At 38.5% G+C, this 23,849-nt stretch overlaps 1 protein-coding gene across 5 annotated transcripts in view; it reads right to left on the bottom strand.

Annotated features, from left to right (window-relative positions):
• The window catches only part of CADM2 (cell adhesion molecule 2), a 372,090-nt gene that overhangs the window by 132,974 nt on the left and 215,267 nt on the right, over positions 1–23,849 (bottom strand). For all 5 annotated transcript variants that reach the window (XM_083737012.1, XM_083737014.1, XM_083737015.1 and 2 more), the window contains one exon: positions 9,841–9,990. In XM_083737012.1, the coding sequence (XP_083593138.1) occupies positions 9,841–9,990 (150 nt within the window). The remainder of the gene's footprint in view (positions 1–9,840; positions 9,991–23,849) is intronic.

Below are 23,849 nucleotides of genomic sequence, written 5' to 3'. Positions count from 1 at the left end.
GTTAAGGTCAACTTGAATTCTGATTCTGCCTTCTGAGGCATTGGTTACCCCTCTCAGTTTGGTACCATATGCAGATTTGTTGAACATCTCCTCAATACCTTAATCCAAGTTGTTTATAAATATGCAATAAATAAATGTAACTAGATAACAACATCAAAGGAAGAAATCAGCCACTCTAACATCAGATACTTTGTTGCAGAGAAAGAAAGAAAAAAGACTCTGTCCTAATTGTAAAATTTTTTACCCAGGACTAAAAAACTGCAGATACATTGTTGTCCAAGTGCCTAGATTGGTAGTGTGATCACTTTAAAAATTGGAATATTTACTAAATGCCGAGGAAGATGGCAGCTAAAATATAAGTTGCCATCTTTTATTTTATAGAGCCATCTATATCCCAATTATATAGGGATTTGGTTGATCTGATTTACATCCTATGCCTTTTTAAAATGTGCTTTTTTTGAGGGGGCAATTGGCTTGTTTTTATTTTAATTATGTATTTTGTGGTTTTATATCTTGATTTTATTCTGTGAACTTGCCTGAGACCGCCAGGTATAGGGCAGTATATAAATTCAATAAATAGACAAAAATAAATTACATGTGTGCTGTCATTAGAGGACTCAATTAGCTCTATTCATCACTGACACCATATATATCATGGAAATATATAAGGAATAAGATGCTGGGAAAGGAAGGGGGGGACATGTTCCTTCAAAGAGACCAAATAAAATCAAGTAAGCAATGCACAAAACTAATTAAAGTTGATGCAACAAAAACTAAAGCATTTTTGATGCAATTTATTAAACAGAAAGGCTGTGAAATTAACAGCAATCAAAAACTAATTAAAGCTGATGCAATAGAAGCAGCCAAAGAATGCCTGATAACATTTATTGAGCCAAAGAAACATGGCTGTCAAGTTAAACGAAATCAACCACATTCTGTTTTTGAATAGTAACGCAAAGATAATTATGCACTGGGTGACACTCTCTGAATAAGATTCAAGTCATTACCTCAGAAGACAAAAGGATTGACATGCAGTACTAAAGTGCTTCCACAGAAAGAGGGCCTTAATGTTTAAACCTTTGAAGAGATTCCTACTCCTAGAGTATGACTCATCAATTAAATATAACATGTCATTGTTATGTTATGATAACCATTAATTAATAACTGACATTTGGGATACTTGTGTTGCCTAACAGGGCATTTCAAGCTAGGAACAGAGCTCCAACTACTTCCCAGTCTTTCCCATGTTATACCTAAGAAATCACATTAACTGACATTTCAAGTCAAATGCCCAGGGGCAAAACAGACTCTTTATCCTCCTATAATGCTTGGCAACCTTTCATCTCTTACATGTGGTGCAATGACCAAATGAGACAACCACCCCAGACTCAAGGAAACCATTCCAAGAGCTTACTGGATTAGGGACTTTGGATAGCCTTGTTAAAAACTTGTTATATAACAGGATATATATTTCTTATATATCCTAAACTGCTTTGTATGTTCTTTAAGATTAAAAATAACAAGGTGCCATTGTTGTCTTTAAAAGTTTTTATTATGCTTGAAAATAATAAAGTATAGCACCTATATTTTCAAAAGCACCTGTCTTTCCATTTTGAGCTAAATATTCCAGAGTCAATCGATGGCCAGACAACGGCCAATTTCGCATGATCAAATCTCATTTTAGCAGAATGAGATATGCATGATTTTCACCTGCCAGTATAAAACCCCATTGCTCATCCCTTCATGCATGCAAGCAAGTAAGTCAAGAAGTCTCAGTTAACCATTTCTTCCTGTTTGATTCAAATCAGATACTATTGGTTAATGGCTTGCATCTAAGCTTCCTGGGTATGGAAGCTAAATTGTTTTATCGTGTATTTTAATTATGTGCAGGCATATTTAATAAAGCGTGTTATCTTTCATAGAGAGCATGTGTTGCAGTGGGGTCTGATAGGCCACACCTCTGTCGCTGGGCGGCTTAGTATGGGTGACCATCTGCAGTGATTGGGCAGCTGGGTTACTGGGCAAATTTTGGTGTTGCCATTTAGGGGGACAGACCAAAGGTTATAAAATCAAGTCACGCAGCACTGACTGGGCTCTTTTGCTGCATGCATCGGATCATCCGCCCACCCTCCCTAATTTAGGGCTATTGTGTTGACCTTGCTATGCCTGTCATGGGGTTGTCTGCTTTTGGGACAGGGGCCTGGTAGGAATTTTGTCCATTTGGCTGATTGGCTGGTGCCATTTGGTTTTTGCCTACTGCGTAGCAAATCGTCACAACTTGTAAGGTTACAATTAGGCATTGGTTAAAAAATTGATTGGTGGAGGGGTAAGGATTGGCGGTGCCTGCCCCTCCAATGCTGCTGCTGCAAGGGAATTCCGTTAAAGGAATCCAGGGGCTTGCCATTCTTTCGTCCATTCTCCTGAATGGGGCTTAGGGCTGCGCAAGCCGCCGGGAGCATGCGGGGGGCGGGGGTGAGGGTCTGGTGCCTGGCTCCATGCTTTCCCCAATATTGTTTTCCCTCACTGGCTTTCTCTGGAATCCGGAAGTCAGTTCTGTCCCTGGGCGTGGGGACAGATAAGCATAACCAGTGCCTAAGCAACCACTCACATTTATGTATTTTAATTATGCCAAAAATCTTAAACAAAAATTATGTGTGAATTGTGAATTATTTAGGGGTGGCTTGGGGGACCTCGACACGCAACTAGCTTTTCTACTTATAAACTACTTAGAAGCTATTTGGCAAGTAAGGAGTATATTAATCAAATTATCAAACATTTTATTTGTATGCCACTTTTCCATAGTTAAAACCATGCTCAAGGTAGTTTACAACACGTAAAAAAAAAAGTACACTAACTGCAAACATAACAAAAGTAGTCATAAACAATAAAGACATACCCTTCCAATTGTCCCTGTTTTCCAGGGACAGTCCCAGAATTACATCCTGGCTTCTGATTTGGTCTCAGAACGTCGCTATTTCCTCTGCTAGTGCTGCCACCGAAGAGCTCAAGAAAAAAGATGAGTCAGTTGCCATAGCCCTGTCTGAGTCATATTGGCAAGCAAGCAGGGGATAGGTATTTCTGAGGAACACTTGCTTGAGAACAGAATCCACATATGAAGTCAAACAGTCTAGTGGTCAGGGAATCCAGATGATCACAAAGCCAAGAGCCCAGATGGAGGGCAGAAAGCTGCAAGGTAGAGCTAGGAACTACAGACATTGTTTCCAGCATCTGACTACTGCTGAGAGCTCTGTTTAAGAGGTTTGGAGCCAGCTGGTTCTCATCAGTGCATTCTGCTCTTTGTCTCTGATGGATGATCAGCTGCAGGTGGGCTCACTCCTTCTCCCTCTTCAGACTGGTGTTCAACAGGTGAAGTTGGCTCCTCAACCATTATACTGATGCTTGTTCTGACTGGCTGTGAGGTATAATCCTGTTGCCTCTCCATGGCCGCTACTGCCAGTCTCCACCCTTGGGCACCTCATAGTGACTGCTGGAGAGTTAGTGAATAATAGGAGAGCCTGCTGCCACCAAGGCCCAGCCTCACTCTGAGGGGCAGGCAGAGGGCAAGGCTACCCTGGGCAGAAAGAAAGGGGGGTGCACAGGGTTTGTTTATTTTTTAAATGCTTTGTGTGTCTGTGTTTAATCTTGCCCTTTTCCAAAATTTATTGATGTGTGCTTTTCTTTTTGTAAATCTACCAAAGAATAAAATAAAATCAGCATTAAGAGGTTTTCACTGGACGGTGGAGGGTGTGTGTGTTGTGTCCCATTGGTGTAGTGGTGGTGGACACGGCCCAGGACTGACCGACTAGCAGCCTGAAGGGCCCTGTTCTGCCTCTCTCCACCTGGCTTGGGGCAGGGCCTGACAGGCTCCATAAAGGAGTTCTGCTGCTGGGCAGAGAGGGCTCTGTTTTTGTCTGGTTTTTTAATTCCTTTTATTTTCTATCTATGTCATTTTAAATTGTGATTGATATTAATGCTGTGTTCTTAGTTTTAGATTTTATGATTTATGTGGAAATTGTTTTCCATTTGGTTGTGTACTTTTTGATGTGTTTTATTTATTGTTTATGACTTTTGTTATGTTGGTATTTATGTAAATCTGGCCATGCTGTAAGCTGCCTTGAGCATTGTTGTAACTATGGAACGGCAGCTTACAAATAAGATGATGATGATGATGATAATTCTTGGTGGGGGAGGGCTATAAAATGGGGGTTGAGGAGGATCAGTTATGAGGAGTGAGAAATGCCCTATCTTCATCTGAGCAATGTTGGAGGATATGTAAACAAAGCACCAAAATGTGCATGAAGAAATTGGAACAATTTCCACATAAAACATAAAATCTAAAATAAAGATATAAAACATTAAATTCAGCAGCAACACCCCCCCTCCACCTAAACAATATCCCCGCCTAACAACCAACAGCAAATTAAATTACAGCTGTGGCGTTTCTCTGTTCTTAAATTAATCAGTGTATAGGATTGCTCTGCCTATCTTTCTCATGGGGAAATCAGCATTCATGGCTGCTGAAAATGTGTACATGTGCAAACCTCACTCCCCAGTCTCTGTACCACTCCAAGATAAAAAACATGCTTTCCGTCCCTTACAGGAAAAAAGGGCTATTTTATTTACATTGTTTAAGTAGGCCAAGCAGAAATCATAACAGGTGACATATACAGAAGCACAGAACACAGCTTCCACTATTTAAGCTAATAAGTTAACCACTGTTTCCTGTAGATCCTTAATGAATTTTAAATTATTATTTTTTGAAATTACTGGAAGCAGTTAAGAAAGGGGGGGGGAATGAATGTAACAGTATTGCATGCATATTGTCTTTTATTATTAAATTTTAAACTACAATATTTATGTTTTCATTTTTCCCATCCTGCACATGTTTTTATCTACTTTTTGCTTTTCCAGCACAGATACAACGTGTGGCATTAGAGCAGTTGTATACATGAAAATAGTGGCTATATATCAATTTATTTCTGACTGAATATTCTCTCATTATTCAGTAAGACTGGAGGGATTCTGTGTGGTCCTCTCAACACCCTTCATTACAACCTGACAACATGGTGATCTGATTTTTAATCTCAGTGTCAAGGTTTTCCTTTTCCTAAGTACGAAAGCAAAAACTGCTACTTTGGCAGGAATTTTAAAAAACCCATCAAATAAATAAAGGGGGGGGAATGATGTGTTTTAGGAGCATATTAATCTGCAGTAAGACCCTAGATGTTCCCATGATTATAAATATAGGAAATATCCACAGCTAACCAGAGCCACATTCCTATATATTACCTAAAAGTCATCAGTACAGGAAAATGCAGAGAAGTAAAATGAAGACATAAAATAGAATCCATTTGAAAGACGTTCATACCAAACTGGGGGGGGGGGGGATATATCATTTGGGCTAGTTTAATAGTCTCTCTCATTAGGAGAAACGAACACACACTGAGAACATATCTCTGCCTTCTGATTAAGCAATGAGCCAATACAGCTGTAAATCTTCCAGAAATTCCCCACGGTTCAGCTCAAAAGAGCAGTGTTTTACTCTTTTCACCTCCTATCCTTCATTTTCAGACCATCATTGTGTTAAGTACATAGGAAAACTCTTCATCATGCTGTTAAAAGAAACAGGGTTTTCCCCTGCTATCCTGAGCAGCTTTGATACTGTAAGTTCTTCTTATTTTTAGAGTGATAAAAAGATTCATAGAAAGGTAATTAGTCTATTGACTTCATAGCAGAGGAATGATAAATATTTAGGCCACAATTATTCACCTTAAAAATTATATGCACAATAAAGCCTAATTTCTTTCTCCATCTACCCTGTAGGGCAGATCTCTTTGTCTGAACTAATTTGCACAGGAAGGGAGTCTGAGGAACAGAGGCATACAGTGATAACAAGAAACTTAATCTCTAGGCCTTGCTGATAAATTTAAAATTGACAAATCATTGGATGAATATGGCGACCACCTGAAAGTATTATCAGGCTAACTATGGCTAATAGTCACAATGGCTGTGCACTACTTGAGTACCAGTACCTGGGGAGAACAAGTGGAACAGAATCAGCTTGCGCTCCAGTCTTCCTTGTGGACTCCCCATAGGCATCTGGTTAGCTGTTATGAGAACAGGATACTGGACTAGAATTCTGTTAATTTAGTCCAAAATCCATATTGGAACAATATGTTTATTAGACCAAACAAACAGCACAAAATAGGCTTGTATACTATTTAGTGACATTTGGTTGGTAATAAAGATATTGTCTTAATATGGATTTCGGTATTATTCTCATTGGCCAATGTGGCTGCTTTATGGCAATCTAAATGCATATTTTAATTCATCATTGTATGTAATTTTATGTGTGCACTTAAATTAATATTCTTTCTTGAATTGCACTTTGTCAATATGTTTTTCTCACTGATCTATTATATAAAAGCTGATATATTTTTAAAGAGTACCATTATGATCAATGACCAGAATTGTGAATCGACATAATAATCTCTCTATATAGGACAACAGCTAAAGAGTTGCAAAACTTTTTTTTAAAAAAAGGACATTTAAAAATAGTATATAGTATATTAAATAAGATATACAAGTTAAAGAAGGTATATAAGTGCCCATGATTCTTGCCATACATCACATGATTGGATGAAAAGTCAAATTTTCCATGAGATAAATCATATGAGAAAGTGCTGCAAAATTAAATCTGTTAACACAGAACAAATGCAAAGAATGAGGTGTTTGGGCAGAAGGAGATGAAAATATATTTGAACATGGCCCTTTCCTTTTCCAAATTCATTTGTTAACTACAACACCATCTTTCCTATCTAAAAATAACATTCAAATGCTACAAAATGCTGAGTTTTCATATTAGATTTTTGCTGGCTTTACTTTATTTTGCACTGTAACACATGGCATGTAGCTAACTGAGCAATTTGATTAGGGTATTTCAATTTCATGCCATGATACTGAAGGTCATGAATTTAATCTTCCTCTATTCATTGTCACCATTTCTGCTGCTGCCCATAAATTAAGTAAAGGAACACTTTTGCTGAATAACTGACCATCTACTCTAGAAATACCCTTCAACAGCCCTTCAAACAAAACAAGCCAGTGTTCGTATTCTAGGTCTCTCCCTAATGGGGGCGAATCCTATTTGTGCCTCCACACTGTCTGTGTGGGGAATGAGGACATTCAGAATGAGGGTGGTTTGTGACTTCAGGAGAAAGGGCTGCATCTAGCCTTAAACGAAAGGCCATCAGCAGTGCCAGTGCTGACGTCATTCTAAGGAAAACATCAATGATTGGGAGTGGAGAAGTTTTCTATTTCTCTCAATAAGGGCAACAGAAAGGTATCTTCCCTGCTTGCAAACTTTACATTGTATCTTGATGGCATATTGAGTGGAGCTTATGCTACCTTTGTGCAATCCTCAGGATATTCATTGAGTGTAATCCTATTGCACGCTTACCTGGGAGTAAGTCCTATTGAACTCAGTGGGACTTCTGAATAGATCAACATAGGATTGAGCTGCTAAAATATTCCTTTCATCATCTTTCTATTGTTTCATCCAATACAGTAATCTGTTTCTGTTCCAGAGAAAAAGCCTCTGGGCGAGTGGCTGTGGAATTACCTTTCTTTTTTGATATTTTATGATTTCTAGATTTCTAATGAATCTTATTGCCATTTGAAAGCACGGACACACACACCAAGTATAAGCATGATTGTGTCTCAGACTAAAAATCTGTAAGTATATTAATGCTTTAATATTAACTGCATTTTTGCACTGTAATTCAATCTGATATTTTCATTGAAGAATAAGGTATTTCTATATGGGATTTATTGACCACATTTAAGGCAGAACCCTATACAACTAACCTCCATGCTTTAAAACTGACCTCTCAGCATCTTGGAGGGATCTGCCATATTCCACACCTGCATGTCATGTCTCCTAGCCATTTGCCAACCCTGTGTATTTGTTTGGGGCTGTCACTTCACAGTAAAAGAATGTGGTGGGGTCCTTCCATAGTCTTGGCAAATAGCCACACTTAGGCACTTTCTTTCTTTCCCCTTCCAGCTGAAGGCTCAGAACTGTTGCTTCATTTTAGCATTCAAGTCAAAAAGAGCGCCAAATATATGACCTGTGTTTAATTTTTTTTATGCTCCAGACTTAAAGTTATTATTCACAGCATTCACATTAACAGTGGACTATTCAGATATAAAACTTCTGTGTAGAATTCACCAGTATTTTGCATATGTCTATAACATGTGAAGTAGCTGTTTTAGTACTCAAATGGAGAACTGAGGCCAAATTTAAGGTAAATGGAAAAGTAATTAAATAAGTATTGACCAGGAGGAAGACCCCACAGAAACATTTGCTTACAATCCCTACCCCGCAAGTAATGCCATCTAAACATGCTATCAGGATGCCACAGATACAATAAAGCCAGACTACAGTCAGAAAACAGGAAACAACCTACATTTAAAGCACATAATACTAGAAAGGTAGTCCAGGCTACAGACCACAGGTCAAGTCACACAAACTTTATGCAGTCAAGGAATTAAGGAATCTAGAAACCATTTTTGTATGGGGAATAATGAGCTGCAAGTCTAACCCCAAGTGAACAGATGATAAAAAAACTAAAAACACACATAGAGCAGATAGGTAATAGAAGTGAGACCAAATATAAACTAATTAAATGTATAATAATATATAATAAAAGTATTCAATAGCTTCCCATACTTTATCTTATGGTAATCCTTATAACAATAAAAAAAATGTAGATCAGCATCATTATTTCCATATTGTGGACTACAGCTACATACATATTATTTGATTAAGGAAATAAGTACATAGGCAACACAAAAATATGTTCTCTTGCACTATGGGTGCACACATACAACCAACAGCAATAGGATCAAGATCTGGACCATGGTCCTACCTGGTCATGGGCTATGGCTGAGTAGGTAGTGGGAAGCCAAATAAACAGCACAATCAGGTGGGTGCTGGGTGCCATACTTTTAGAAGGACAGTCACTATATTGAAGCAGTCAGCCAGTGTGGCTCCTTCTCACTGCTTCTCTCTCTCGTTCTCCCCAATGCTGGCCATCACACTATAAGGGCAGCTGTCTGTCGCTATCATGAGGCATAAACACACCATCACTGTTTTGAGTAAGCCTGGGTCCTCCATGCTACTGCTCAGTGATTGAGGAACAGCCTCCAGAACCAAGGGGTGGGGATAATTTCAAGTATCTGATGTACATGCCAGGAAAACTAGACTGTCACGGAAAACTGGGGACCCAGTTTCCCCAGCCCATACCCAAAAAAACCAACAGCGGAGCGAAAACAAGTCAGTTAGCAATCAGAACCAAGAGGCATTAACATAGTCCAAACATCAACATCTTTACATTTTTCTGATTTCACTTCCAGTGTTTGCCAGTTTCACTGCATTCAGCCGAACATATTTTGAGCAACCACCACTATCAGTTTTAACATTACTTATTTATCGTTCATTTGTCTGCTTGCCTCAGTCAGGGCCATAGCTACTGAGGGGAGCTATCCAGGTATTTTGCTCCATTGAAGCCTCCAGAGAGGTGTCATTGAGGCTCTGGAGGGGGATTCCAAACTGGGTCTTTGACCTGGGTAAAATAAAGCCTGGTTTTGGCCCTACCTCAGATTCACTCCATTGGACAGATTCACTCCATTGGACTCCTGGATTTGATCATGGTGCTCAAGCGAGCAATTCTTGGCAAATAAATAAAAAACTGTAGGACATTATTAAAGCAGTTTATACTTTTTAAAATCAATAAATTATTTATTACTTAAGTAAGTTAGAAATCAAAGCATATTCACCTTTCTTGTCATCGAAGTACAGAGTCTGTTGAGCTGGATTTGACCACTGGAGGGAGGTGTTATCATTTTGATCAACCCTACAGGTCAACGTTGCTGTTTCACCCTCGATAACTGTAACATTCTGTGTGAGTGGAAACTGCCCTTGGCTACCTGCAGGGAGGATATATAAGAAAAAGAATGCAGGTTAGGTTACTGCAACACATTATACGTAGGGATGTTTCTGAAAACAGTTTTGTGGTTTTTATAATGTAATGTTATGTTGTGAACTGCCCTGAGATCCATGGATGAAGGGCAGTATAAAATTTAATAAATAAAACAAAACATTACATTAAAACTTATAGTGGAATAGTAATAGCTTTAGTCTCCCAGAGGCTTGTGCATTGGGTAACTGTTGTTTTATTAGTTTATTTGCAGGGGAAATAAACCTAAGAAACATTAGTATTGTTCTATAATGTTTGTCCATCCTTGTCATAAAGATAAGCAATTCAGGGAAAACAACCTCAATATCTGAACTATTTACCATATCTGTGGATGATGAAGAATCACAATATTCATGTGATTGTGGTAAGCTCCACCCATGCCCCTTAAGCTGTCATCCTTATAGAGTAGTGCAGGAGGGGCCACTGGAGATAAATTAGAGAAGCAACCAGCAGCTACTGTGTCACAAGGAGAGGACTTTTGGTGGTGGAACTCAACACAGAGGAGGTGGAGCCAGGGCTCCATGCAAAAAGAGAATGAATGACCTGTGCTGGAGCAAGTATAGATTCAGAAATCATGCATTTGCATCGTGCTGGCAGCAAAAACTCCATTGCCAAAGGGAAGAAAACTTATGGAAAGTATTATTTCACCAGGTCTACACTTTTTAAAGATTTATTTATTTATTTTGTTTTTATGCTACCCTTCATCCAAAGTTCACAGGGAAATTGATAAAATACAATATGCTCCAAGTATGAATAATGTTGAATATCACCTTTGACATATTAAAAACAAAATGTATCATATACTGCATTATTTATTTAATCCAAAAGAGGCACAGGGCAACATGCAGTAAAACAACACCTATAAATAAAACACATTCAAATAACTGAGACATAATGAAATATTAAATATAATTAAATCCATGAGCCTGAATTAAAAATTTAAAACTGAAAACACATATAAAACACATTTTTCCTTCTCCACATTTTCCACTCATTCTTCCAGCATTTTAAAAAATGGTCCTTGCTTCCCAGCGTCTGTTGATGCAATACGGTGTATGTAAAACCTAACTATGAAAGCAGTCATAACTTTGTGTTTGATATGAGTATGAAAGCAGTTTATGGATAGAGGCACTGAAGGAGCACAATAATGGTCATTTTTTTGTCTGGATCCACTAGTAACCAGGCAAACGAAAGTCAAATGGTTGATGGGGGATTATGCACAGAAAAAAATGAAACACATTTAAAGCACATTCTAAATGCTTGCTTGGATTTCTCTGCCTTTTTAATAAATCAGGGAATGAGCCCCCCCCCCAACACACTGTTATAGAGTTACAGGTTGTGTAGCAGTTAGAGTGTTGATCTAGGATTTAGGAGACCAGGGTTCAAGTCCCCACTTAGCCACAAAACTCACTGGGTGACCTTAGGCCACACACTGCCTCTTAGCCTCAACTACCTCACAGGGCTGTTGTGGGGATTAAATGAGAGGCAGGAGAACAATGCATGACCCCTTGATTTTATTGGAGAAACTGCTGAGATACAAATGGATTAAATACATAAAATACACCATATAAGAACTAGAAGAAGTTAGTTATAATTTGTACGTTGATGTGTAGAACTGCTTTTTCCCGGTCAGATTTCACTGTTAACAACAACAACAATAGTAAATAAATTATAACTTTTTTTCCTTTCCTTTGCTTCTCTACTGGTGAAAAAACTCGCTTATTCGCCTTGCTAAATATGGATCATGCTGTTTCAAAGGAGAATTATAATTTGATGTCCCTCACAAATCTACCCAGTTTCCCCTTCTGTCTTCCAGTCTCACCTAGATACTTCTCATTAGCTGGAAATGTGATGGTTTTGCTTTGCCATATGTGGCTCCAGCATGTGCAGAAGCTTAACAGCTATCTTGTTACCAATTATTTGAAGGAGTAAAAAGAACATGTATTTATTCTACCACCTACATCCGCATCCATGAAGAGAATTGAATTAGTAATCCACACCGAGGGACAAAAGCATAAATTCCTCTGAATCACAATGCACATGAACTGGAACCATATATATTGTGAAACATTTAGAGGTTGATTAAACAAAATAGTGGTCTTCTGGCAGCACTTTCCAAATTGTGGCTCTAGTTAACCATATAGAATGCATAAAGAAATATATATGAAGAAAGAAACAACAAATGAAAATACCCTGCACTGAGAGAAACAATAAGGGTTATAATAATAAAAACAAATACATCCTGGTAATAATTACTGAGTTTGGAATAAGCTTAGCAGGATGTTGAAAAGCAAGCACCAGCACTATAGTATATGGACATATCTACACAGGTGAAATATGATCCTAAACCGATGATGCTAAAATGTAGCTCAAAGTACATGGAGAACGTTAAGTTGGGTTGCCACTTGAGGTCAAATCCACAAAGTCTAGAGCTGACTTTATTTTCTTGTAACACGAAGAACACTTAAAAGACTAAAAAGTCAAGAAAAAAAGGTCCAGGGGGTTGTTGTGTTGATCGGCTGCAGCAGACTAACAAAACAACCAGGAGTTTTATTTACTTTCAAAAACTAACAACTTTATTATGGCATAAGCTTTCGTGGACTAGAGCCCACTGCAACAGATGTATGGCATGAATCTGTCTGCCTATCTACACACACATGGTGTGGAGTGGGGATGTAATAAGTGGGGTCAAAAGGAAAGGAAATGCAGAAATCCAGAGACAGTGAAAATTAAATAGTTAACTGTGGCTTCATTCTTGCAGCAAAACAAAGTTTCATGCTGTACTTAATATGATGTATATGCTTGTTTTACACTGGCATCATCTCTATGTGGGGGAAGGGGGGTGTCATCTCTGAAGCAGTGCTGAGAAGACAAACATGCATGTTTCATTTCTGGCAAAATATTAATGAGAAGAAATGGAACAAATGCCCATGTCTGTCAAGCTGTATCCTGAGTAATTCAGAATATCTCACAAAGAAAATAATTCTGCTGCTTGAAGGCAAGCAAAACACCCAGTGGCTAATAAGATATGTTTTCTGCTTTTGATCATTTATGCATTCTTCATTATTAACAATTTCACCCATCATGTCAATATTTACTTTCTTTGATGTTCATGGCTTTAGCAATGCCAAGCTAGATTTACAGGAACGCTGCTTATTCTACTTATGCATAGGCAGCCTGCTAGTGCAATCACTGATATAAATTATGATAGAACTTGCTATAGTTTGGAGATTTACACATATAAAACAGTATGAATGAGTTACGCTCTGAACTAGGACCTGTAATTCACATTTATATGTACCTCTCAATCACACATTTGAGGTGTTTTATTATTTGAAAACTGCACTGCACTGAGAAGTAATATTTTGTGGCACCATGGTACCTTTCGGTGGCGGAAAAATGGAAACTTCACTGACATTATCCAGTTTTTAAGGGCTATGAAAATGCAAATTTAAAAATGTCTCACATTTTTATACATTGCATAAAGTAGAAGCAAAGGGGAAATTAAACAGCATTCACTGCCTTTACTTCTGATGAGTAAATTAAAAACTATGAAAAATTGCCAAGGTTTCTGCTCACTTCACCACAGGGGATTCCAGCTGACTTTCTTTCCATTTCTATTAGCTGACTTCTTTCCATCTGTATGTCATGAAATTGCCTCTTAAAATGTTGTCCTTCTGTATTATATACGCTTAGAACTACCAATGCAATCTGTTTGGATTGTATATATGGTTCATCACAGATATTTAGTATCATTTAGATGCCATTCTATGTAGCAAAACACTTAAAACATGGCAATTTTGAATACTGAAATACATGATTTTGTTGGACTTGCTGGTGTGCCCCTTTGGCCCACAAAATAACTACCAATATGGCAATGCTGATCGGCTGAGAATCTCCCTGATGAATTAGTTCAGCAAGCTGCTCATGAAGCTAGCAGATGTTTACAGTGTCTAGGCCTGTAGAAACCTTATGGACCCTTTTCCTTCTCCTCCTCCCAGGAGCAAATGTCAGCACAACAGAGATCTGGAAGCATGCCATACAGCAGCACAGACAGAAAAAGCTGTCATGGAATACAGGCATGGTGCTGGGTACTAATTTTATTGGGTAGTTTAGTTTTACTAAGATCATTTCAAAATGCACTGCTTACAATGCTAATTATCCATTTATGTTTTACGACATTTCTCTCTCAGTGCTAATTCTGATGTTACACAGTTCCAAAGGACAGAGAATCAGAAAGCAAAATTAGGTGGCAGACCTGTGAGCTGATCATAACCTTAAAAAGAAAAAGTTTTGGGGAAAGTTCTGCATGAAACATACAGCTGTATTGTAAACAAGATTAGGTATAAGGAAAAAGATATAACAGGGAGAATTCTAAAGCAAAACAAGGGTGTAACTGAAATAAATCCCTTAGTTCCCTATTAATGCCCGGTAATTTCTGTTCATTGCAACAAATGAGCTATTTATTGGTAATCAACGTAAGTGGCCAGAAGAATTGCTTCCATAATTGTAAAGGGAGGAGGGTGTAGATGACTTTGATTCAAAACAAACTGTTTTGCTAATGTCAAATATTGAATGTTATTTAAGGACATAGAAATGAGTGGTGCTGAGCAGTCTTGTGACAAATGTTTTCTAAGCCATAATTATGACAACTATCAAAAGTAATTTTGTTGGAAATGAGACTGACCTTAATTAGACAGACATTATTATTATTTTTGCCTTTGCTACAATGAACATAAGAGCACAACAAGATCCCTGCTGGATCAGCCCAAAGGTCTTTCTTGTGTCCAGCTTCTTATTTTCCACAATGTCCAACCAGATGCTTCTGGGTAGCCCTTAACAATGGTTTATTCCTCCTAAATGTGGAAATTTTATATAAGCAAAAAAAAAAAAGTTAAAATGTCCAGTTCTGTGCTAATTCACAAGTAGATTATTTGGAGCAGATTACATTGGGGTCACCTTCCGTGATGTAAGGTCACCCACTCAATTACTTGCAGGGTCACAACTTCACTGGAAAACCAGATGAACTGGAGTTTAACCAAAATAAATAAATAAATCTATTTATCGGATTGTAGATCTAGTTTCCAAAGAGCACACAAGCGACCCCAGGTGGGTAGTGTATAATAAAAAATCATGAGCACAAGTCCATACAGCTATAGATAGCAAATATTTCACCCATCAGTACAGTACTACCATCTAAGCCAGGGGTTGTATCTAAGCCAGGGGTTGTCAACCTGGTCCTACCATCCACTAGTGGGCATTTCAGGATTCTAGGAGGGCAGTAGGGGGTTCTACAGCACAAGTTGAATCCTCCTTCCATCGAGCACTGGTGGGTGGTAAAGAAATTTGACCATCAAGAAAGATGCATTAGTGGGCGGTAGGTATAAAAAGATTGACTACCCCTGATCTAAGCAATCACATCTGATCTAACCTTCTGAACAGGCAGTAAACTTTTATATTTAACACTGATTTGTGTATTATGGGATTCATGTTCTATATTTCATTTCAGAAATGAATTTATCAAGGTGGTTACTATAATAATTTGAAAACATACAAATATAATGAGTTTTATTTGATGTCTCTCTGCACATCTGATATGTACAGCTGACAATGGTTCTCCACCCCATACTATGAAGGTAGCAATAGATGCCTACAGAAGCAGCTAATGCATCATTTCCCCCTGTTTGAAGCTGCCACAATAATATTTTTAATAAAGTGTTGCTTGTTATAAATTCTCTCTTACAAATGTGTACGCTTGGCAAGATAATAACAGGCCACCCTCAAGCAACAATAACAAGCAAAGGAACATGACCTGGATCATAGGTGAGTGACAGAGCACATGCTTTGCATTTGAAAGGTCCTAGATTAAATAATTAGTATTAAACAATTAGCATCACCGTTAAAATTATCTGAGGAAGCAGGTGATAGAAAGGACCTTCAACTGAGTTCCTGGACAGTAGAAAATATTGGCTATAGATCAATGGTTTGCAAATATTAAATGCACTTGATCCAACTCTATGAGATAGCACTGTAGTGAAATTCATATACTTTCATTTCTTCATTTCATCAGAAATACTAATTTCATGCATATGCAAATTCAACTACAATTCTAATTATTAACCAATCAAGACTCTCTTCATCAATGCATATGAACGTAAAGAACATAAGAAGAAGGAATATAGGACAGAAGTTTTAAAAATCATTGCCTTATGACAAATCTATTAAATTTTATTGTCCCAGCAAACTGAAAAGGATCAAAGCTAGCCTATTATCAAAAATAAAACAACTTCTGCTATCAGCTATAAATTATGAATGGAGTCTACATTTTTTTCTTTGTCAGCTAGCTCTACAGAACATCCTGAATGAACATTGACTGCTAAAGCTCTCATGTTCATTTATGATGAATTATGCAGATCATCCAATACCAGAACAATATTAAGGTGCTGGAGTTCGTATTCCTAAACATACGTTATGAATTCCAATGCACCAAAGACTTTCTTTCCTATTCACACAGGGCCACTAATAGGGAGATAATATTTGATATCAGCTATCTACTGATAATGTGAAGGCTACTTCTCACACAATATTCTGTTCCATTGGGACTCCCATCTGGCTCAATGCAGTGGCTTGCAATCCCCTAGTCCTAGTAACAGTAGTAAAATCAGCACAATTAAAATGAGATTCGAAGATCCTGCTCTGAGCAAAAGCAATCTCGATAGCTCTGGAGTCATGGACACTGTGGGATTGGCAATGGTAAGCAATAGCTAGGTTTATCATGCTGCACTACTGCAACATACATTATAATATTTATAATAACTTTCCTTCCATAAATAGAACTGGGTTCATTGAACAGGGCTTACCCCATCTCCAAATATAGTGGTACCTTGGGTTACATACGCTTCAGGGTACAGACTCCGCTAACCCAGAAATAGTGCTTCAGGTTAAGAATTTTGCTTCAGGATGAGAACAGAAATTGTGCTCTGGCAGTGCGGCGGCAGCAGGAGGCCCCATTAGCTAAAGTGGTGCTTCAGGTTAAGAACAGTTTCAGGTTAAGTACGGACCTCCGGTACTAATTAAGTACTTAACCTGAGGTACCACTGTATCTGCTTCTATGAATTGATGGACTCTTGGCAATGATTCATAGTGCGAAGGGCTTCAGATGGGTGGAGGAATTGAAGATAAAAAATGCACCCTTTTTATGTGAAGAGAGGAACAACCTAAGCTACTGTTTTATTAACATACAAGTTTTGGAAATTGAAGTGATTCTGCATTCAAATTAAGAGGAAAAGTAAATATGACACTGAAAAGAAAAGAAGTTTCATTGGAGTGTAGAAAACTGTCTCCAAGTTTCTATAATGATCCTGAATTAATATGAAGTATATTGAGGAAATTAATAGTGACAGATGAAATACTGTAAGTCCACAGCTATGTAATTTATGAGAAGATAAAGAAAAATTATAACTCATTAGAACAGAGCTTTCCAAACTGTTCATGTTGGTGACACACTTTTTAGACATGCATCTTTTTGTGACATATTAATTGTGTTTTACTAGTAAACCGGTGGGCTGCCTACTCCAATTCCAGCCCTGGGAGGAGCACAGGGAGCATTCACATGACACATCTACACACTGCAGCTGACACACTAACATGTCACAACACATAAGTTTGGAAAGCTCTGCATTAGCTCCTAACTTTTCTTTGGCAAACTCCCTTGCAGCATCCTTTGCTCTTTTACACCCACCCAGCCAGTCATCTCTTATCACAGAATCATAGAATAGGATTATCTAGTTCAACCCACTGCAGAACAGAAATCTCAGCTAGATCATGCATGACTGGTGGCCATGCTATCTCTGCTTTAATAACCCCAAGAAAGGAGAGTCAACCACTTCTCATAGGAGTCTTTTCCACTGTCAAACAGCTCTTACTGTCAGAAAGTTCTTCCTGATATTTAGTCCTGATTCTCCTTTCTTGTAACTTGAATCCACTGGTTCAGGTCCTAGCCTTTGAAACAGGAGGAAATAAGTTTATGCCATCCATTCATATAGAACCTTATGCTAGGTCTTCCCTCCTTCCTTCCTTCCTTCCTTCTTTCCTTCCTTCCTTCCACTATTCTCCTCTTGGCAGCCTGGTTGGGGCTGACATTGCTAGTTTCTTATGAGCTGGTCCTATCCAAGGCAGAGTCTATAACATTCTCTCTAGAGGATGAAACCTTATACAGTGGTACCTCAGGTTACATAGTCACTTCTATCAGCAATTACACCGCAGCACTCTGCAATAACTAGCTTCTGGGACAAAGCTTTGCAGAGGCCTTGGCGGAATGAAGATGGTGGCTGTAACAACTTCTCCTCTGTGAACCTTTTATAGCCTTTTACAGCCGTCTTTATAGCTGTTTTTATTAGACTTTTAAATTATTTTACCTCTGTTTGAAGTTTTAATCGTTTTATCTCTACTGTTGGCCAGTCGTGGCCAATATACGTATCAACAAGGATATTCAAACCTTCTGCTGAGAAAGCTTGCTGCTGATTAGAAACGCCGCCTTGAAGACTGGGTTATGTTACATACCCTTCAGGTTACATACACTTCAGGTTACAGACTCCGCTAACCCAGAAATAGTGCTTCAGGTTAAGAACTTTGCTTCAGGAGGAGAACAGAAATCGTGCTCTGGTGGCATGGCAGCAGCAGGAGGCCCTATTAGCTAAAGTGGTGCTTCAGGTTAAGAACAGTTTCAGGTTCAGAACTGACCTCCGGAACAAATTAAGTACTTAAACCGAGGTACTACTGTATTTGAAGCATTAACTATGCCTAGGGGCCAAAACTCTCTCATATCTAATAAAGTCAGCCTCATTATTTACTTATTTCACTTATATTATACTTCATAATATATCCAACCTTTCTTCCATCATCGAAAAGCATCATGATCTCCTTTAAGCAAAGCATATATGTGGTTCCCAAGAGTTCTCTCATCCAGGTACTGACCAAGCCATCACTTGCCTACCTGCAGCAAATAAATGCCTTCATGCACCTTTGGCTATAGCATGAGGGCCCAAAGTGGGGAGCCATAGATCTATTGCAGTAGGTATCCTTTGCTGAATCTTCCAAGAAGTATTGACAAAAGATGTCCTGTGATACTTCCCATGTGCCCCAACATTTTGTGTTTCTTCTACCTTGCCCCTGGAGTACACCACAATCCTCATATGGGAAAATGTCACTAGAACCATCCAAAAGCCACAAAAAAGACACAGTTTTTGCCTGGCTGTTTGCCAAGTACAACACTATAAACGAAAAGATTTTGGGGTATCACTTGCCATTTTGTGGAGCTGTAGCAATGAACAGTAGCTCTAGCATAAAGACCATTCATATGACAACAACAAATACTGGTGTACAGTCTCCAAAAAACTACTTTCCTACTTCACAGCCTATTTCCTGACTTCTCTAATAAAAACTTTTAAAAAAAATCCTCTCCAACTTTGAACAGATTTCTGCATTGCATGTATACTACTGGTATCTAGGCAAATCCACACTCAATTTTTTAAAGAGCTTCATAAAATAAACATAAACTTAGATTTTGTGATGAGAAACAGTTGTTAGGTTTAAAGTTATTTTAAGATTAAGAAAGAGAGATTTACGTGTAGCGCTGTCTTATCTCTTAAAATTTGTTTAAGGTGAATTCAATTTGTATCTCAACTGTGGTAACTGCAAGGCACACATTCTAGAGTACAGTCGGTACAGTAATTCAGTTACTGTAAATGATTTTGGGATAATGTCATATTTAATTTTAACTCAGTATAGTCTACAAAAATATTTAAGAATAGATATTTTGAAGTAATGTCCAACTCAGCCATCACAATGTGACTCAGAGAATAATTGTATTCTGTCATTTACCACTGTCCACTCTTTTTGAATTAACAGAATGTATGTATGAAAGATAAGGTAGACACTCCACATCTTCCTTCCTTATTTTTCTGATTGATTGTGCAGCCACAAAATAAATATTCAGTACAGTGTGTCACAATCTTAAGTTCCAGAAGGGTTCATCTCCGAAAATAACAGGAAATAAAAGTAAATCCCTCTCGCTCCAGACAAATTCTGTTATATTACCCAAGTTACCCAGTTTCCCCTCGCCCCATAATCTAGTGTGTGTAAACAAAGTAGGAAAAAAGACACACTAATATGCATGAGAATGCAGTAGATTACAGGAATAAGATACTCCCACCTGCATGACCAGCACCACAGAATAAAATTGGGGGACTTCATGTCTACCTCTTGACAGCTGAGTTGTGGGGTGCAGTGCTGGAAGTCAATATTCTCTCCCCAGTTTATCTATCTGAAACCATTGGCAGAAATCATTGGACTGTCTGCTAAGCCATGTCATCAGTATGCTGATGACACTCAGCTCTACTTTACTTTTAAATCTGAATCAGGAGAGTGCAATAAGCTGTTGTTAGATGGCATGGCTGACCATTCTGCACTAGCAGCAGCTACCAAACCAAACATTCAGACAGCTCCACACTTTAATAATCCAATGATGATATTATCAATGCATGAGCCACTGTAGCCAAGCTATCCTGTTCAAGAATTAATACAGCTGGCACACCACCTGAAGCTAGTAAAAAGAGGCCGCTTGAGCATCCAGTGACAAGGATGAATAAAGGAGTACTCCCAAACAGGTAGCTGACCTGAACAATAGAGCCACTATGTCAGGAACACCAAAGGGTCTCCATCTTTTAAGAATTCCGGCTCAAATTACTGGCCGCTGCCCCGCCCATCACTGTGTCCAGACACTGGCCCTGGGCTTTGCACATGGCTCAGATGTCAAACAAAAAAATCCGTTTTTAATTTATTTGCTTCAAATGTCCTCCCACCTCCCCAGCAGATTTGTGGAAGTTCAGTCACCAAATTTATTGACTTTGGGAGGCTTTCTGAAACAAAAATCTGGACTCCCCTAGGTTAAAGGCATAAGATGATAATTAGCATCTCTTGAGGAAATGATGTGATGGAATGATATAGAAAAGGTCGCTGTAAGGAGGACAAATGTAGGCAGAAACTTACAACAAAAGCCAGAGTTGAAAGCTTAACTTGCAGTGAAAGATACTGACAAATTGGGCTACTTTCTATTTTAATATCAAGTTTCTCTCTTTTAAATTCAGTCTCAGAAAACCCAAGGAGAAGAAAAAGGTAATGGCTGTGTGTCCTTTGATTTCCGCCCCCACCCTGTGAAAGCTAGCACTCATGACAGTATCTTTACTGTTCTGTTTTAAGATTTAATAGTAAAAATACTGTGACATATTTGAGAAAGAAATTATTTAAAACAGTCATTAAAATCAGCCCAGCTTAGGATCCTTGTTAAGGAATGGAAATTATGAATTCAATGAGCATTTCACTAAGGAAAATTTATTACTCAGTATCAGCCTTTACCAAAACCTATCAAAAGCAGAAATATTTAGGACAAGTAAAAACCAAGAAAGTCTACAGAAGCCTTACATTTTAAATCAGACTCTTGTAGAAGATAACACTTTCCGGTGCTTTTTTCCTCTTAAAAAATGTTTAGGGGTTCTCTCATTTTCCTACTCATATTGAAATACTGCCCCTTAATGAGGCCAAACTTAGATTCACAAAATGTTTAGGGGTATGCATATCCCTGCATCCCCCCAGAAAAAAAGCACTGGCACTTTCCCAGGTGAGTTAAGTTTTACATAACCAGTTAAGGTGTTGACTGTTAATAGTGCAACTTCAGAGTAAATTTAAGAACCATGGTTCAAGCATTTATGTCACTGAGATAAAAATGAAAAGAAAAGCAGAAAAGGGCAGTAACAGTCAATTAATAAACTACTAAATTAAAAGGTACAGAGGTGATTATATCCTATCTATTTCTTTCGAGATTCCAAAGTGTCACCCCAGAACCTCATTTGATTTGTGTGCTGAAGATTTTAATGCCACTGAGAAAGAGGCAGGCATATCGCCACTAGACTCTGTCTGTTAACTATTTCTCCATTTTACAGGCATTTCTCTAGTTGGATAATTTTAGACTCTGAACTTGATAATCTTAAGAAAGACCTCTTTTTGGAAATGTGTGTTTCTTCACCTACATCAAAATGGAATAAGTCAGTTCGGAAACTTCAACTGGTGCAGAATTCAGCAGCCAGGTTGCTCACCAGACCAAAATAGTTTGAGCATATTACACTGATCCTGGTCCGACGGCACTGGCTGCCAATTAGTTTCCAGGCCCAATTCTAAGTGCTGGTTGTGGCCTATGAAGCCTTAAACAGCTCAGGATCGCAATACCGCTGTCCATATGAACTTACCCAGATCCTGAAATCATTCTTTGAGGCCCTTCTTCATGTGCCTCCCCCACAAAATGTCCAGAGGGTGGCAACATGAGGACAGGCTTTTTCTGCAGTGGCTCCCCATTTGTGGAATGCTCTCCCCCGGAAGGTTCACCTGACACCTTCATTATACATCTTTAGGCACCAGGCAAAATGTTCCTCTTCAAACCGGCTGATTTGGCTGATTACATCCGCTACCCTTTTAAATGTTTTGGGGGAGGGGAGGGAGTTTATTGGTTTGTTTTGCTCTTGTTTTTATTACGTATTTTGTGACTTTTTTTACCTTGTATTTTTGTGTTATGTACTGCCCTGAGATCTACAGATGGAGGGCAGTATACAAATTTAATTTTAATAATAATAATAGCCTGCTTTTATATCTGGAATTTTGCATAACCCCACTATTATAAAGCACAGCTAGAAACATAACTCTTTTTCAAGCCTTGTAGGAAGAAAATACACATAGCACAGTAGGTGAGCAGCACTTTTCTTGACCCTTTGCTACCTGAGGTTTTATACTTATTGATAATGCCTACCTTTGAATTATTAGCCACATCCACTAAGAACAGGTAGAGCTCTATAATTTACGCACAAGCATATAGGCAGGATCCCATTCCCCTCCTTTTAGAAGCTATTCTTAATATTGTCAGAGTGCTTACCGCTGAGAGCACAAACCATGCAGACTCCAAGCTAGATAGGTTGCTGAGCTTCATAATTGCACCCCTATACCCCAGGACAGGAAACTTAGTGACTTGTAATGCTCACATCCAAGACAAGACAACCACTATGCTACCAACTCATGTGGGTTCTTCAATTACAAATCCAAGCAGGTGATACAATCTGATTTGTCTTATATTATGTCAAGCAGCTTCCTGGGTTTTCTTTGAGAGGGGAAGGGGGAGATAGCTAGGTTTTTTTCTAAGCCAATGAGGAAAGGGCTACAGCTCAGTGGTAGAGAATCTGCCTTGCATACAGAAGGTAAAGCTGGAAGAGACTCTGAAACCTTGGACAGCAACTTCAAGTCAGTACAGACAATACTGAGACTGATAAACCAGTGGGTCTGATTCAGTGCAAGGCAGCTTCCTATATTCCTATTACTATTCCCCCCCCCTTTATTGGGGGGTATCTTTTTTTTTTTAAATCATATGCCAAACGGTTTGTATGAACCAACTGTGCCCCCACCTCAAAGTTTCAGGAACAGCATAACCATACCAGCAAACCAATGTGAAAAAAGAACAACACACTTTGTTTTGGGCTCATAACTGTGCTGCACATTGCATAGAAATCTGTCATGTCTTATCCAAGGAAGCAGACTCCAAAACAGGGGTGGGAAACCTGTGGCCTGCCAGATGTTGTTAGAGAGGATGGGAATCGTAGTCTAAGTTTTGACCATGCTAGGCTAGCTGGATATGATGGAAGTTGGTGCCCAAGAACATTAGGACTTTCACCATTTGTCTAAAACAGTGGTCTGTTTCTATTGTAATACAGT

This window comes from Podarcis gaigeae (genome assembly GCF_964106915.1).
Source record: "Podarcis gaigeae genome assembly, chromosome: 4".
Taxonomy (NCBI): Eukaryota; Metazoa; Chordata; class Lepidosauria; order Squamata; family Lacertidae; genus Podarcis; species Podarcis gaigeae.
This window is presented reverse-complemented; position numbering and strand designations above follow the sequence as displayed.